This window comes from Leucopleurus acutus (assembly GCF_964270905.1).
Source record: "Leucopleurus acutus genome assembly, chromosome: 4".
NCBI lineage: Eukaryota > Metazoa > Chordata > Mammalia > Artiodactyla > Delphinidae > Leucopleurus > Leucopleurus acutus.
In genome coordinates this window covers 70,384-83,000 of record NC_139146.1, presented here as the reverse complement: position 1 = coordinate 83,000, position 12,617 = coordinate 70,384, and the positions used below count along the sequence as shown (strand labels likewise).

The 12,617-nt window shown below is 46.4% G+C and overlaps 1 protein-coding gene across 1 annotated transcript in view; it reads right to left on the bottom strand.

Moving 5' to 3' along the window:
* The window catches only part of PIGG (phosphatidylinositol glycan anchor biosynthesis class G (EMM blood group)), a 40,622-nt gene extending 39,782 nt beyond the window's left edge, over positions 1-840 (bottom strand). Inside the window, exon 1 of the mRNA XM_082837966.1 lies at positions 563-840. Within this exon, the coding sequence (XP_082694092.1) occupies positions 563-716 (154 nt within the window). The 5' untranslated portion in view covers positions 717-840. The remainder of the gene's footprint in view (positions 1-562) is intronic.
* Between the last annotated feature and the right edge of the window lie 11,777 nt (positions 841-12,617).

Genomic DNA, 12,617 nt, shown 5'->3' with positions numbered 1-12,617 from the left:
TCTTTCCATGGTTAGTAGCTGGTATTGTGTGGATTTGATCCAAAACGTGAGTTCCTTTACCTAAGATATACTGTTGGGTAGGTGAGGGCCAGGGAGGGGCCTAAGCAGGGAGGTCTTAACTACTGGAAAAAACAGGGTCTTAGAGGAATGCCATAGAAGAAAACACGAGAGGTCGGCAGCAATCTTATCTGTTGTGTCTTCCTGAGCAGAAAGGGTGCCTGGAACAGGCAGTGACCCAAACATCTGCTCAGGGAAGGGGGTTGGGGTGTCACTGGATGAGTAGAGCTGGGGAGACGCTTACTCTTTACGGGTATGGAGATCTTACTTTGCGATGACCAGGGAGGAGGAGCTTAGTAGGGCTGGTAGTGGTGCTTGCCACAAACTTGTAGGATACATAAAAGGAGGCTGGAACGGTAAGAAGGGGACCCTAGGGGGTGGGGACCAGAATGGAAGAGACCACCCGGGAGCCGCGGGAAGATGTCCAAGAGGCGAGGCTCATAAGGAGGGTCCTCCGGGAAGAGTGGGGCCCGGGGAGCAGAGACGCCCGGGGAGCGGTCCATACCAGCCGAGGGTTCGGGCGCTGGGGACTCTGTTTGGTGCTCCGTCCCGGAAAAGGAACAAACGGGAGCCGGGAAGAATCCTCGGAGGAAGAGCGCGACCCCGAGCACCTCGATCACTACGCAGCAGGCGGCGAAGGTCCCGGAGCCCAGCCGCATCGTGCCCACCCGCCCGGCCGGGATCCGGGTTCCCGGACTCCAAGTCACGTCTCGCCCAAAAGCACCGGCTTCCGCCTCCAGGGAGCCGCCTCCGAGCAAGCGCGAGCGGGAGGTCAGGACAGGTGCCCGGCGTCCCCGCGTCTGCCGTCGCGCCGGAAATACGCGCCAGGGTCCGGGCGCTTCCGGGGCGGGGGCGGCTCTGAGCTCACGGGCGTCTCGTGTATTTCTGGGGCGTCAGCCGGCAAGGCACCGCCAGCCCCGTGTTAAGGTCTGAGCCCCTCCGGCCGTCTCGGGTTTATGGAGTCTATGCTGTGTGCCGTGCCTCCTGCCAGGAGCTGTCACGCATTTTGCCGCGTTTGCTCTTCGGCAGCCTGCTGAGTCAGGTGCCGTCGCCCTGAGAGCCCTCGTGTGTCTTGGGCAGGTCTGTGCAGGGGACGCCGTCTCCGACCACGGCTTCGAGTTGGGCTGCCGTTACCTCGCTAAGTGACCTCCAGAAGGCAAGCAGACTTCCTGGGTCTGGGTGTCCCTGTGCGGGATTGGACCTCGGGACTTTCTTGGGGCCGCATCCAGACCCCTTTACTGCCTGGTGCCTCCATCTCCGGCTTCTGGGTGTGCTGGGGGCCAACAGCTCACAGCCGCCCCCTTCTCTGAATAGTTAATTGTCCTTGGGGAACTGCTGCGCCCTGGAAGTTACCACTCCCCAAACGCCTGGAGCTCATGGCTGACTGGGGTTGCAGTATAAAGGCCCAGCTCCTTTGCCTCCAAGAGAGTTGACTCGTGCTATTCGTGCTCCGAGCTCCTCTGGAATGAAGTAGAAGGTAGTCTTAAGCTAAGACCACATCCCTGCTGCTTTTTCCTGTTTTCTTCACATCCTCCTCCCCAGAGCCTTCCCTTGTTAAGGCTTATGCACCCGACCTCCCTTCTAAGGCTCTCCTTTAAGGAGACGAGGCGCAAGGCGGACTTCAAGGTGTGTCTCCGAGCCTTAAATGTGATGAGTCTATAACGAGTCAGTTTTCCCAAGCTCTGACGATGACAGTCTAAGCTTCTACCACCTTCTCACCAGTACACAGTGACCATGCGTGTTGATAATAACCATTTAATGACAGCTGAGGTTTATCTAGTTTATCACCTGCCGGGCACTAGATCAAGCCCTTTAAATGGATTATTTTATTTGGTTAACACAACACTTTGAAGTAGGTAGTTTTATTATTTTTTATTGCAGACAAAGAAATGATGTCAGAATGTAAAGTAGCATATCCAAAGTAACACAGCTAAACAGCCACAGAGCCAAGATTCAGAGCTATCAGTCTGACTCTGAGCCTGAGCTTTGAATCGCCACACTTTGCTAACATCTCAGAAAAACAAAAAACATCTTCTCCCTTCCAGTGGTTCTTGTTATGGGCTCAATTGGGTGCTCCCCAAAATTCATATATTGAAGGCCTAACCCTCAGTAGGTCATAACGTGATTTTATTTGGAGACAGTACTTTTAAAGATATAATTAAGTCAAAATGAGGTCATTTGGGTGGGCTCTAATCCTATGTGACTGGTGTCCTTAGAAAAGAGATTGGGACACACAGGCACGGAGGGAAGACCATGTGCACATATGGTGAGAAGGTGGCCATCTAGGAGCCAAAGAGAAAGGCCTGAGGAGAAACAAACACTGCGAACACCTTGATCTTGGACTTCTGGCCTTTGGAACTGTCAGAAAGTAAATTTCTGTTGCTTAAACCACCCAATCTGTGGTACTTTATTATGGCAGCCCTAGCAAATAAATACAGTCTGTATTAGATTTATATCTCTTCATAACAAATACCACAAACTTAGTAACTTAAAACTAAGTTTTATGATTTATGATCTCAGTGTCTGTGGGTGAGGAGCCTGGGCATAGCTTGGTGGGTCCTCTGCAAGGTTGCATTCGAGGTATTGGCTAGGGCTGTGTTTGCATCTGGAGTCTCGACTGGGGAAGGATCCAGTTCCACTCTCACTCAGGTTGTTGACAGAATTCATTTCCTTGCAGCAGTAGGACTGAGGCCCTGGCTTCCTGCTAGCCCCTAGCCAGAGGCCACCCTTGACTCCTAGACACATAGGCCTCCCTAAATAGCCTTTGACGTTTCTGTGAATTAAAACTATGATGTTCTAGGTTTATGTATAAAATAGATAACTAGTGAGAACCGACTGTATAGCACAGAGAACTCTACTTGGTGTTCTGTGGTGACCTGGATGGGAAGGACGTCCAGGAGGGAGGGGATGTATGTGTACGTAAGGCTGATTCACTTTTCTGTACAGCAGAAACTAACACAACGTTGTAAAGCAACTATACTCCAGAAACAAACAAACAAACAAAACTCCTAAGTGCCACAGAATCAGTGATCCCTGGGAATCCCTCTGGCAGTGTGTTGTCATTCAGCTGGGCATGGCTGGGGGAGATGTAGACACTGGGTGGGGGTCAGACCTTACAGGGGCTGCTGAACATCTCTGTTCCTTTTCCTTTCCGGTCCAGGAGTGAGAATCCAGAATAATGAGAGGACAGCCAGCAGGGGAAGGAAGTCCCCGGGAGGCGAGTTGGTCTGTTTGTATTTTCCTTATTTTAACATGCATTTTGTTATTGTGTGCTTTTGCTAGGAAATCACCAATTTCCTGTGGATTTCCAGTTTGATGCAATAGGTTTCTCTTATTTGAGTTTTAATTTTTCCTCTTTCTCTAGTTTTCAACAGAATTGTCACAATTACGAACAAATATGGTACCTTATTGTTAACTAAAATCCATATTTTATTTGGGTTCCCTTCGTTCTTCCATTTTGTGTCCTAGGATCCCATCCAGGGTATCCCATGGCATTGAGTCATAATGTCACTTTAGTATGTTTTCGGCTTTGACATTTTCTCACACTGTCCTTCACTCTATGACCTCAGCAGTGTTGAGGTGGACTAGTCAGGTATTTCGTAGATTGTCCCGCATTGGGATTTACTTGGTGTTTTTCTTGTGATTAAAATGGGGTCACGGGTTTTGAGGAAGCAGATCACAGGGGTAAAGTGCTTTCTTGTGACTTTATATCGTGGGAACATACATCAGGGCAACTTATCACTGTTCATGTTAGCTTTGCCCTTCTGGCTCAGGTAGTGTTTGTCAGATTTTCCCCACTGCGAAGTTCCTTTTTCCCTAAGTCTGTACTGTGTGTCTTCTTTAGGATGAAGCCACTGTGTGACACCCACACTTCAGGAGAGGGGAGTATTTTATTTACCGCTGCTGTGTACTAACATTTGAAATTGGGCAGTGTGACCCTCCAACTTTGAATTTCTTTTGAAAAATTGTTTTAGCTCTTTGGGGGTCTCTGGAAATTCTGTATTTTTTTTTGTTTGTTTTTGTTTTTTTGTGGTACACGGGCCTCTCACTGTTGTGGCCTCTCCCGCTGTGGAGCAGAGGCTCCGGACGCGCAGGCTCAGTGGCCATGGCTCACGAACCCAGCCGCTCCGCGGCATGTGGGATCCTCCCGGACCAGGGCACGAACCCATGTCTCCTGCATCGGCAGGCGGACTCTCAACCACTGCGCCACCAAGGAAGCCCCGTGGAAATTCTGTATTTTGGCGTTTCACATTTTGCTCCCCTTCACATGGATGTACCCCAGTTTGCTTATGCATCCATCTACTGAAGACATCCTGATTCCATTTAGCTTTAGACATTATGAGTAGAGCTTCCGTGCACAATAGCATCCTTGTTTTTGTTTGGATAGAGTTTTACAAAGCAGTTGTGTAATTATTGAAGGTGTGAGAAGTTGTGTAATTATCTCAAGGTGTGAGACTTGTTTGGCTTTGGAAAATCCTGCCAAACTGTATCTCAAGGCCGTCTACGCGTTCCATCGGCGATGAAGGAGAGCTGTTGTTCCCCACCCTCCAGTGATCAGGGTCGTCCTTGTGGGAGGAGGTTAGTAGTTCTCATAGGTCCGTATCGCTGTCTTGCTTTACTTTGTGCTTCCCTAATGGTATATGATGTTGATCGTGTTTTTGTCCACTTATTATCTGTTTATCTTCTTTGGCCAGACATCTATTCAGATCTTCACCCATTTTAATGCAGTTGTTTGTTTTACAGTTCTTTGTATAATTTGAGTACAAATTCTTTATCAGATATGTGTTTTGCAAATATTTTTCTCCCAGTTTATTGCTTGTTTTTCAGTTTTCTGGAAAAGGCATTTCACCGAGTAGAAATTTTTAATTTTATAAAGAACACGTTACTGGGATAAACCATAATGGAAAAGAATGTATATATGTGTATAATAACTGAGTCACTTTGCTGTATAGCAGAAATTAACACAACATTGTATGTTTTTTTTTTCTCACTGTTGTGGCCTCTCCCGTTGCGGAGCAACAGGCTTCGGACGCGCAGGCTCAGCGGCCATGGCTCACGGGCCCAGCCGCTCTGCGGCATGTGGGATCTTCGCAGACCGGGGCACGAACCCGCGTCCCCTGCATCGGCAGGCGGACTCTCAACCACTGCGCCACCAGGGAAGCCCTAACACAACATTGTAAATCAACTATACTTCAATAAAAAAAATTAATTTACAAAGAACATGTTACTAACTTTTTTCCTTTTATGCATTGGCTTTTTGTGTTGTGTGTTAAAAGTCAAACCTCATGATCTATGTGCCCAAACCCATGGTCATGTAGATTTTCTTCTATGTTTTCTTTTATAGTTTTTATAGTTTTTTATTTTAAATTTGTCTGTGGACACTTTGGAATGACTTTTGGTGTAAGTTGCAAAGTCTGTGTCTACATTCATTTCATTGCATATGGTTTCTGATTGTTCTATACCTATTTTTCAAGAAGTCATGGCATATTTGCTGCCATATGTTTGAATTTCCAAACATTAGTGGATTCAGCAGGACGGCCAGCAGGGAACTCGGTCTCCTCTGAACTGGGAGTGGGTGCAGCCTGCATTTCCCACTTTGCCAGCACAGGGTGACAAGCCCACTCCTCTTACCAGTGTGCACCTGCCTTTTCTGCACACAGGGCTGGCCCTGTGCACAGCTGACAGGAGCCTGGCCTCCTCAGGAACCTCCAAGGATTTGGCTTCCGGACAGTGCAGGGCTGCATCCACGTTGAGACGAGCTTGGTTTCCTCAGGACTGGCTGGGAGGTGCCTCCCTGGGAGAAAAAGGTGAGGAAAAAGTGGGGAGAAGCTTGCTGTGCTGACTGCCTGGCTGACTGCCTGGGGTGGGTGTCTGTTTCCAGAGGACCCAGCAGAGGAGGGGCTTGATGTGGAAAACTGTGGGTTTTAGTGAGTTTTGTGTGTGGTGCAGTGTCCCGTGTCCTCCTTTGGCTTGTGATGTTCCATTTTCCAGGCAGTTTATTGAGGGGACTGTCCTTTCCCTGGGGTATGTCCTTGGCAACTTTGGCATAAATTAACTGACCACATGTGTGTGGGCTTATTCTTGGGCTCTCTATTCTATTCTTACGGCCCCTTTGTCTCTTTCTGTGTCATTTCTACACTGTTTGGTTACTGTAGCTTCGTAATATGGTTTGAAGTCAGGGAGTGAGTTTCCTCCAGCTGCTGTTCTCCTTTCTCAGGATCCCCTTGGCTGTTCGGGGTCCTTTGTGTTTCCATACAAATGTCAGGACTGTTTGTTCAGTTTCTGGGAAAAATGCCTTTGGCATTTTTGTAGGAATTGCATTGAATGTGTATATTTGGGTAGAATGAACATTTTAGCACTACTAATTCTTTCTATCCACGAGCACAGGGTATCTTTCCATTTATTTACGTCTTCAATTTCTTCATCAATGTCATAACATTTTCAGTGTGCAGGTCTTTCACATCTTTGGGTAAGTTTAATCCTAGGTATTTTGTTCTTCTGATGTTACGGTAAATGGGGTTGTTTTCTTAATTTCTCTAATAGATTTTTGGTGGGTTGATGTGGAAAACTGGAATTAGAAATCCCACTGTTTCTACCACATCCAGGTCATCCAGAACACCCAAGATGGGACTTCCCTGGTGGTGCAGTGGTTAAGAGTCCACCTGCCAATGCACGGGACGTGGGTTCGATCCCTGGTCCAGGAAGATCCCACATGCCGCGGGGCAACTAAGCCCGTGAGCCACAACTACTGAGCCCAAGTGCCACAGCTGCTGAAGCCCGTGCACCTAGAGCCCGTGCTCCACAACAAGAGAAGCCACCGCAATGAGAAGCCCACGCACGGCAACGAAGAGTAGGCAACGAAGAGTAGCCCCCGCTTTCTGCAACTAGAGAAAGCCTGCGTGCAGCAACGAAGACCCAACGCAACCATAAATAAATTAATTAATTAATTTAAAAAAATAACTAGACTGTCTTTTCTAATCTGCATGTGTTCTGTGTACAGTTCTTGTGCACCTTTTCCCTCACCTCTACTGGAGGCTGATTCAGAGCACACACAGCCTCCTGGAGAAGCTTGCCCCGGCCCTGCCGTGCGCTGCCACCCAGCTGGCCTGGAGCTGAGTCACCGAAAACTTTTGTTCTTTACTTGATTCTTAATTCCTTTAGAATTCATTACTTTACTGTTATAAATGTTTATTGTCCTTGTAATAAATCGTTTAATAAATCATTTTTATTTTAAAAATAAAATATTGTACTTTAATTACTCCATAGGTGAGTGATGAATGATTGTAATCTTTTTATAATTATTAAAGTAATACACACATGTTATAAAAAATTGAAATATGACCTAAAGAAAAGAGGTTTGCCAACCCCACCCCCAGAGGGGACCATCTTGAGTGGTGTGGTGCATCTGTCTCAGGGTCTATCTGTCTGTCTCTGTCTCTGTCTCTCACACACAAGCAGATTCGTTTACATTTATGTTGATGTCACATCTGTGTGGTCTTACAGATGGGATCCTGGATGCAGATGGTTGGTCCTCGTGCTTCCCACCTAAGAGGACCCTGAAGTCTCCCCTGGAATCAGGGGAGTGGGGGCATTTGAGGGCATTTCCCTCAAAGTATGCCTCAGTGACATTGATTATTTTGAATTAATGTTACTTAAGAAAAGAGCCATGCAAGAGAGACACTTTTTACCTCTTTTTTCTTTTTAGGAAGAAATAAATCTCTCCTGTGAAAGGTACCCCACCTGGGGGCTGAGACCTGAGGGCAGACGGCTGCAGGCGTGCTGGCCCCTGCAAATCAATTCATTTTGGGAACCTTCTGTCGAGACTACTGAGGTGCCAGTTAGCTTTGTGGTGACCAAAGCCAACTCCTGTCTCTGCCTGTTTCTGAGAAAAGGCCTGAGTCTGAGCCATTATAGATTCTCTGGATTTCTTGGCATATGGACTGACCTGCACCCTCTCATCCTGACAGACCCCTTGTAGAAACACCTTCACTTTGAGAGTTCTTTCACCTCATCCAGAAAATAAACAAATTCCCCATCCCCATACCCAACAAACAAGGAGACAGATATCCATCTGCTTTCCTACCTCAGTCACTTCAGAGAGTCACTCTTAGAAATACCGTAAGCTCAATGACATACCACTGTCTCCCTTTCTCTGGCACCATGCCAACCCCGGGTGAGCCCCGTCTTATGTGGGCACGATGGCACCACTCAGGTTAGCCGGAGACAGTGCCCCAAAGTGGCCTGATGGTACCACTGTACATTGAAAATGACCTACACACCAAATCGGCCTTAAACATGGTGGTCCAGAGACCAGGGATGTGCATGTGCCTCTGATGAAATCACTGCTCAGGAAACCCCAGCATCTATCATCCATCTTCTCCACGTTCTTCTGACCTTTCCTCTTCCTCTTTTCAGCTGATATCTTGCTAGATTGTTCATGGACAAATTAGATCCCATCTGGCAAAAGCAGAATCATCTTCCCAACACATGAGAACAGGCACGGGCCCGCACCCATCTTATCCCTCCTTGCCTGCCCCGCCCGTCATGTCAGAAACGTGTCCCTCCTCCTGTCAGAAGCCAGACGCCAGGTAAAGGACTTAGATGTAAAGGAAACCAGAATATTGTCTTGAGCTACTGACACTTCAAAAAACAAAGCAAAAACAACTCCTCCCCCCCCCCCACACACACAATACAGCAGGTGCAGAAGGGTGTTCTGAACCTTCTCCTCTTCCTTCCTGGAAGCAGCAGATAACATGTCCCCCCCGCCACTGCACCCCCACACCCCAGAGGAAGACGCCTTCCCTCAGCTGGAAGGAGAGTGACATTGCGATCGTCAAGGGCAGACAGTGGAGAGTGAGAGAATTCTGTGCAAACAGACCTTGTTCAACATAATTCTCAACCTCCTTAGCCTCTCCACATAGTGTAGGTCCTTTTCCACAATCGCCTCTCTGTGTTCAACCCAACAGAAAAGAATTTAGGTTTCGCCACTTCTCTGGGTCTTTCTTCATTTCCTTAGGAGGGCGCCCTGGGTCAGGTAAAACTTGTGGGAAATAAATGTGTATGGTTCCGTCCTGTGAGTCTGTTTCATGCCCATTTAATTCTCAGGACCAGCCGTCAGCTCTGAGAGGGTGGAGGTCAGGTTCGGTCTCGGCCACATCTTCCCCGCCGGCACCTTTGAATTCTACCTCCTTCCTTGGCTTGACTCCTCAGCATGCTGACATGCTCTCAGCGACCATCTTCAGAAGCTCTGTGAACATGGGCTGGGTCTTTCAAAATGAAACGCATTCTTCCTCTACGATCCAGCCCTCAAACTCCTTAGTACTGATGGACCTAAATGAGTCGAATGCTTCCGTCTACACAGAAACTTGCCTCTGGACGTTTACGGCAGCTTTATTCATAACTGCCAGAACTTGGAAGCAACCAAGATGTCCTTCGGGAGGTGAATGGACAGATAGACGGGGCTCCATCCATGCAGCAGAATGTTCTTCGCACTGAAAAGAAAAATGAGAGAGAGAGGGAGCCACGGGGTGACAGGTGGGGCACCTTAACTGCATGTCACTCACTGAAAGAAGCCAATCTGGAAAGGTGCCACAGCTTAGGGTACCAACTACCTATGACATTCGGGAAAAGGCGAACCACGGAAAGGGTGGGTTGCTAGGGGTTTGTGGTGGGGTTAAGGGGTGGGGTATGATAAACAGGTCAAGCACAGAGGACTTTCAAGGCAGTGAAACTATTCATTGTGATACATTCATGGCGAGATACATTTGTCAAAACCCATAGAATGTACAACACCAGGAGTGAACCCTCGTGTAAACTCTGGACTCTGATGACCATGATGTGTCCATGTAGATTCAGTGATAGTGACCAACACACAGAATGTTGATAGGCTAGTTGGGGAGAGGGAAACTCTGAGCACCTGTGTGGGTGGGCAGATGGGGTGGATGGAGAGAGCAGTAACAGCAGAGCAGGGGGCACGTGGCACCTCTCTGTACTCTGCCCAATTTTGCTGTGAATTCAAAACTTCTTTAAAAAAATAATAAACCCCATTTAAACAAAGAAACAAATGAACATTCCAGTAGCATCACATGACTCCTCCTCTTCAAGTCCTCAGTTTGCCTGGGCCACTTGAGAGTCAAACTTCAGGAGGCACTTGGCCTTTCAATCAGCATCCTTTCAAAGTTTCATCTGACGCCCGCTCTTTATCTCACTACACTCTTTTTTACACATTCTTAATTAAAAAAATTTTTTTTGCCTGCAGCGTGCAGCTTGCCGGATCTTAGTTCCCTGACCAGGGATTGAACCTGCGCCCTCAGCAGTGAAAGCACAGAGTCCTAACCACTGGACCACCAGGGAATTCCCCAACACTTTTTAAAAAATATATTTACTTATATATTTGGTTGCATTGGGTCTTAGTTGCAGCATGTGGCCTTCTTAGTTGTGGCATGCGAACTCTTAGTTGAGGCATGCATGTGGGTTCTAGTTCCCTGACCAGGGATCAAGCCCCGGCCCCCTGCATTGGGAGCACAGAGTCTTATCCACTGCACCACCAGGGAAGTTCCCCCTCCTCTTTTTAAGATAGTATTTTTTCTTCTTTTTTAAAATTGGTGTATACTTGACAGGCAATATTATATATTAGTTTTCTGGAACACAACATAGTGACTTGATATTTTTATACTCTACAAAATGATCACCAAGATAAGTCTAGTTACAATTTGTCACCATACAATGTTATTACAGTATTATGGACTCTATTCCCTATGCTGTAAATCACACCCCAGGACATTTGTTTTATAACTGGAATTTGGAACTTCTCAATCTTTCTCAACTATTGCACTCATCCCTCCACTCCCTCCCATCTGGCAGCCACCAGCGTGTTCTTGGCATCTATGAGTCCATTTCTGTTTTGTTGTGTTTGTTCATTTGTTTTGTTTTGTAGATTCTACATATAAGTGATATCGTAAGGTAATTGTCTTTCTCTGTCTGCTACATCTCACTTAGCATAATGCCCTCTAGGTCCATTCATGTTGTCATATGATTTCATTCTTTTTATGGCTGAGTAATATTCCAGTGTGTGTGTGTGTGTGTGTGTGTGTGTCCAGTTTTCATACATATATATGAAAACTTCTTTATCCAATTGTCTATTGATGGACACTTTGGTGGCTTCCACATCTTGACTATTGCCAATAAAGCTGCCATGAACATAAGGGTGCATGTATCTTTCTGAATTTGTGTTTTGGTTTCCTTCAGAAAGATACCCCCAAGTGTAATTCCTGCATCATACGGTAGGTCTATTTTTAATTACTTGAGGAACCTCCATACTGTTTTCCATAGTGGTTGTACCAATGAACATTCCCAACAAAAGTGCATGAGCGTTCCCTTTTCTCCACATCCTGAGCAAGACTTGTTATTTGTTGTCTTTTCGATGGTAGCCATTCTTTGAGGTGTGAGCTGATAATCTCACTGTGGTTTGGATGTGCATTTCCCTGATGATGAGTGATGCTGACCATCTTTTCGTGTGTCTTTTGGTCAACTGTATATATTCTTTGGAAACATGTTTGGTCTTCTGCCAATTTTTTATTTGGGTTTTTGTTTTTTGGGAGGCTAACTTGTGTAAGTGAGTTCTTGGTCTATTTTGTGTATGAACCACTTACCAGATATATTGTTTGTAAATATTTCTCACATTCAGTAGGCTGCCCTTTTTGTTTTGTGGATGGTTTCCTTTGCCATTGAAAAACTTTTCAGTTTGATGGAGTCCCATTGCTTTATTTTGCCTTTGTTTCCCTTGCTTGAGGAGACAGGTCCAAAAAGTATTGCTAAGACTGATGTCAAAGAGTGTACTGCCTATGTTTTCTTCTAGGAGTTTTATGGCTTCATGTCTTTGTTCTAGTTCTCCTAAAAATTCCATTGGTATTTTTCTAGAAATGGCATTGAATCTCTAGATAGCCTTGGGGTGTGGAATCATTTTTTTTTTTTTTTTTTTTTTGCAGTACGCGGACCTCTCACTGTTGTGGCCTCTTTCGTTGCGGAGCACAGGCTCCGGACGTGCAAGCTCAGCGGCCGTGGCTCACGGGCCCAGCCGCTCCGCGGCATGTGGGATCTTCCCGGACCGGGGCACGAACCTGTGTCCCTGCATCGGCAGGCGGACTCTCAACCACTGCACCACCAGGGAAGCCCTGGAATCATTTTAACAATACGAATTCTTCTAACCCATGAGCATGGTTATGTCTTTCCATTTGTGTCGTCTTCAGTTTCTTTCATCAATGTCTTCCAGTTTTCTGAGTATAGGTCTTTCACCTCCTCGGTTAGATGTATTCCTAGGTATTTTATCTTTGTTAATGTCATTGTCCATGGGGTTGTTTTCTTAATTTCTCATTCTGACATTTTGTTGTGAGTGTATAGAAATGCAACCGATTTCTGTAGATTAATTTTGTATGCTGCAACTTAACTGTGTTTCCTGATGAGTTCTATTTGGTTTTGGGTGTCATCTTCAAGATTTTCTGTATAGAGTACCATGTCATCTACAAACAGTGACAGTTTTACTTTTTCTTCTGCTATGAGAT